The sequence below is a fragment of the Otolemur garnettii genome, unplaced genomic scaffold, assembly GCF_000181295.1.
Source record: "Otolemur garnettii isolate 467f Iridium unplaced genomic scaffold, OtoGar3 scaffold00039, whole genome shotgun sequence".
NCBI classification, from domain to species: Eukaryota; Metazoa; Chordata; class Mammalia; order Primates; family Galagidae; genus Otolemur; species Otolemur garnettii.
The window spans coordinates 12,990,581-12,994,644 of record NW_003852434.1 but is presented as its reverse complement, the minus strand read 5'-3'; the positions used below and the strand labels follow the sequence as shown (position 1 = coordinate 12,994,644).

At 37.8% G+C, this 4,064-nt stretch overlaps 1 protein-coding gene across 2 annotated transcripts in view; it reads right to left on the bottom strand.

The window, feature by feature from the left end:
• The window catches only part of RCHY1 (ring finger and CHY zinc finger domain containing 1), a 30,379-nt gene that overhangs the window by 7,706 nt on the left and 18,609 nt on the right, over window positions 1-4,064 (bottom strand). For both annotated transcript variants that reach the window (XM_003790081.3, XM_012805367.2), the window contains one exon: window positions 987-1,065. In XM_003790081.3, coding sequence (XP_003790129.1) covers window positions 987-1,065 — 79 coding nt within the window. The remainder of the gene's footprint in view (window positions 1-986; window positions 1,066-4,064) is intronic.

Genomic DNA, 4,064 nt, shown 5'->3' with positions numbered 1-4,064 from the left:
GGGTTCCTCTGTGTACTGCACACAAAGCACAGACTCCATGATCTGATCCATGTCACCCTTGAAATCCAGATAGGCCTGTTTAATATCAGCCAGCTCTTCTTCAGAACCTTTGTATGTCTTTTCAAAAGCTTGAATGTCCTCTAGAGAGATCTTTTTAAAGAGTAACCTCCAATAGGCCTCTCAATCTCGGTCTTGAGTGAGCATAGCGGAGTCCTCGTCCACTGTTCCTTGTTCATCGTACACTGCTCTCCGTTCCTTATCACTTAAAACAGAATAGACTTTTCCCAGGATCTGGAAGCGCGGGTAGCGTCCTCCTTGTTGGCCTTGCCCACCCGGTCTCAGAACACCCTTCTAAGTAAAGTATCACAAGAATGTAAAAGCAAACATCCAATGTACTCAACACTAAAATGAAACTAGTAGATAAGTAGCTACATACCCACACAGGGGAAAAACACAGTGAAAGTCAAATGGGGTAAGGAGAGGAGGGAACAGGAGGGAATTGGTGAGCTCTCACCTCACAGGCACATGCAGGCAGGGGTGTACAGCACACAACTACAACTTGGACTTTACCTAACAAAGTAACCTAATTGTTTGTACCCATATATTCATCTGAAATAACAAGATAAATAAAAATAAAAAAGCTAAAAAAGAGGCAGTACCAGTGGTAAGAATCCATAAAACAACCTAGAAGTTGTCAACATTATGCTAATAACTGGTATAAACATACTTACACTATAGGAAAAAAAGGAACTATGTAGATCAGATATTCTGAGGCATACATTTTAGAATATCTACTTCTTAATAATGCTTTTCAAAAAAGCAACATATAGGGGTATAATTCAGTGGTAGAGTACTTGATTACAAAAAGCAATGTAGCTGTACTTGGCAATATCTAAAGACAAGCATGGTTCCAAAACATATTAGAATTTAAGCCAATTTTCATAAACATTAGATATTTTAAAAATTATGCAAACTAAATTATATACCTTGTGTTTTCCTTGAAGAGTCATAGCTAGGCATAAGTTACATTTCGAACAGTGGAAAAAATCTTCCTTTGGACCAATCCTAACAAAACATATAAAAACCGAAAGATTAGATTATTTTTACTATAGTTACAATTTACTCATTATATAATATGTAAGTTTAATCATATGGTTAAAAAAAAAATACAAGCCATGTCAACATCTCTCCAACATCCTTCTTCAAATGTAAGCACTGAACAGAATGGTTTCTACCCACCTAAGGCTTTTTTTCTATAAAATACTACACAGAGAAAGAGACACACACATATATACCTTGGGTTTTATTTCTTACATAAATAGATTCTTTCTACATACTCTGTTCTAGAACTTAATATATCTTCACATCCACTCCAACATCTGCAGCTTTAAGCCTCTATTATGTAGGCTATTGTCTATAGGCGAAACGCCTATATGCCTCTGGCCAAAAAAGCCGCTTGAGAGAGAGCAGTGAAAAGACTTTGTGCAGGCATACTTAAGAAACTGAGGCAAAATCTCATGTAGCCAGGTTAGCTGCGGGCCTAACATGAACAAGGTTTTAGCTGGAATAGCATTTCCAGACTGCGTTAAGGAATTAAGGTTGACTTTATAAGGCCTATGAGAAAGCCCTTTGGAACACTGGCCAGATACCCATCAGTAACCTTTCCTGATCTGTGGTAAGTGACGAAGGTCGCTTGCTGACAGGTCTGGGAATGGTAATGTTATACAAGTAGCTAATGGTACAGATGAAACTTGGGCTCATGAAAGGCTTTTGAGAAGTCCAGCCTGAGAATTCCTTATAAAAGTCTCCAGCAAAACCCCCCCTGACTTAAGGCCTACATGGGAGAAGAGGTTTGCACACAAATTCCTATATGCCCAAGAAGTTTCTCTATGCTTTGCTTAAAGATGCAAAGTAACTGCCTCCAAATGGCATGGTCAGTAGAACAGACATTCAAATCCTCTCTTTCCCCCGTAGCCTCAGGCTTCATCAGATAAGATCAAAGAAAGTAATAACTGACAACATGTTCTTCATTAAGTTATGTTAAACCAGGTTATATTGAAAGGATTATGCTTAAAGGTGTATGTTGGGTGGATTATTAGATTACCAGGGAGGAGCTACTTATAGGGCGGGTGGTCATAAGCTGTTTAAATGGATCAGTGAGGTCATTGCTGCATTGTGCTCATGTACAAAATTCCCTATATAAGCCAACTGCAAATAAAGAAGCTCGCCATTTTGCCTGAGCGAGCAGATGGTCACCTTTATTTAAAACATAATTTCAATAAGCGTGCTTGTTCTTCGCGACATAGCTTTTCTGCGAGACCCTTACTCCAACAATTGTCACTGGGTTAGGTGAAATCTCAGGATGGCTTTGATTTGCATTTCTCTAACCATCAGGGATGATGAAGATTTTTTCAAATGTTTGTTAGCCATTCATCTATCTTCATCAGAGAAGGTTCTGTTCATGTCTCTTGCCCAGTGGAAGATGTGTTTATTCTTTTTGTTAATTTGAGCTCTCTGTAGATTCTAGTCATCAACAATTTGTCAGATTCACACCCTACAAATACCTTTTTCGGTTCCGAAGGTCGTCTTTTTATTTTGTGTCCTTAGCTGCAGAAGCTTTTCCACTTAATTCCCATTCGTTTACTTTTGTTGGTGCTGCAATTGCTACTAAAGTCTCTCTTATAAAATCTTTTCCAAGTCCAATATCATCAGGAGTTTTCCCCACAATTTCTTCCAGGATTCTTACTATTTCATGTCTTAGATTTAAAGCTTTTACCATCTTGAGTCAACCTTTGTAAGTGGTGAAGGGTGTGGGTCCAGTTTCAGTCTTTTATATGTTATCCAGTTCTCCCAGAACCATCTGTTGAATAGGGATTCTTTTTCCCAGTGTATGCTTTTGTTTGGTTTATCAAAGATCAGATGACAACTAGAGGTTTCTTGATTTTCTACTCTGTTCCATATGTCTATGTCTCTATTTTTGTGCCAATACCATGCTATTTTTATTATTGTGGACTTGTAATATAACCTGAAGTCTGGTAGGGTGATGCCTCCAGCTTTGTTTTTATTACTAAGAATAGCTTTGGCTATATGGGCTTTTCTGGTTCCATACAAAACAAAGTACTATTTTTTATCGTTCTTCAAAGTATGTTGGTATTTTGATGGGGATTACATCAAATCTATAGATCGCTTGGGATAGAACGCACACTTTTAACAGTGTTGATTATTCCCATCCAAGAGCATGGTATGTTCCTCCAACTCTTAATGTCTTCTGCTGTTTCAAGGTTTCATAATTCTCTTTGTAAAGATCCTTCACCTCTTTCATTAAGTATATTCCTGAGTATTCCATTTTCCTTGAAGCTACTGTGAAAGGAACTATATCCCTGATTTGCTGCTCAGTGTGGCTATTATTGAAATATACAAAGCCTACAGATTTGTGGACATTGATTTTATGTCCCGAGACATTATTTCCTGATCACTTCCAGTTTTGTGGTTGAGTCTCTGGGATTTTCTAAGTATAAGATCGTATCATTAGCAAGGAGCAAGAGTTTGACCTCCTTTGTCCGCATTTGGATGCCCATAATATCTTTCTCTTGGCTGACTACATTGACTAGAACTTCCAGCACAATGTTGAATAGTAGTGGCAATAATGGACATCCTTGTCTGCTTCCAGTTCTAAGTGGAAAAGCTTTCAGTTTTACTCCATGCAGGATGATGATAGCTGTGGGTCTATCATAGATGGCTTCAATCAGCTTAAGAAATGTGCACCCATACCTATTTTCTTAAGTGTTCTTATTAAAAAAGGACGCTGAATTTTCTCAAATGCTTTTTCTACATCTATTAAGAGAATCATGTGGTCTTTCTTTTGGCCTCTACTGATACAGTGAATTACATTTATGGATTTGTATATGTTAAACCAACCTTGCATCCCTTGGATGAAGCCTACTTGATTGTGATGTATAATTTCTTCAATGTGTAGCTAGCTAAGGTTTTGTTGAGTATTTCTGCATCAATACTCATTACTAAAATTGGTCTGTAGTTCTCTTTTGTACTTGGGGTCTTTCCTG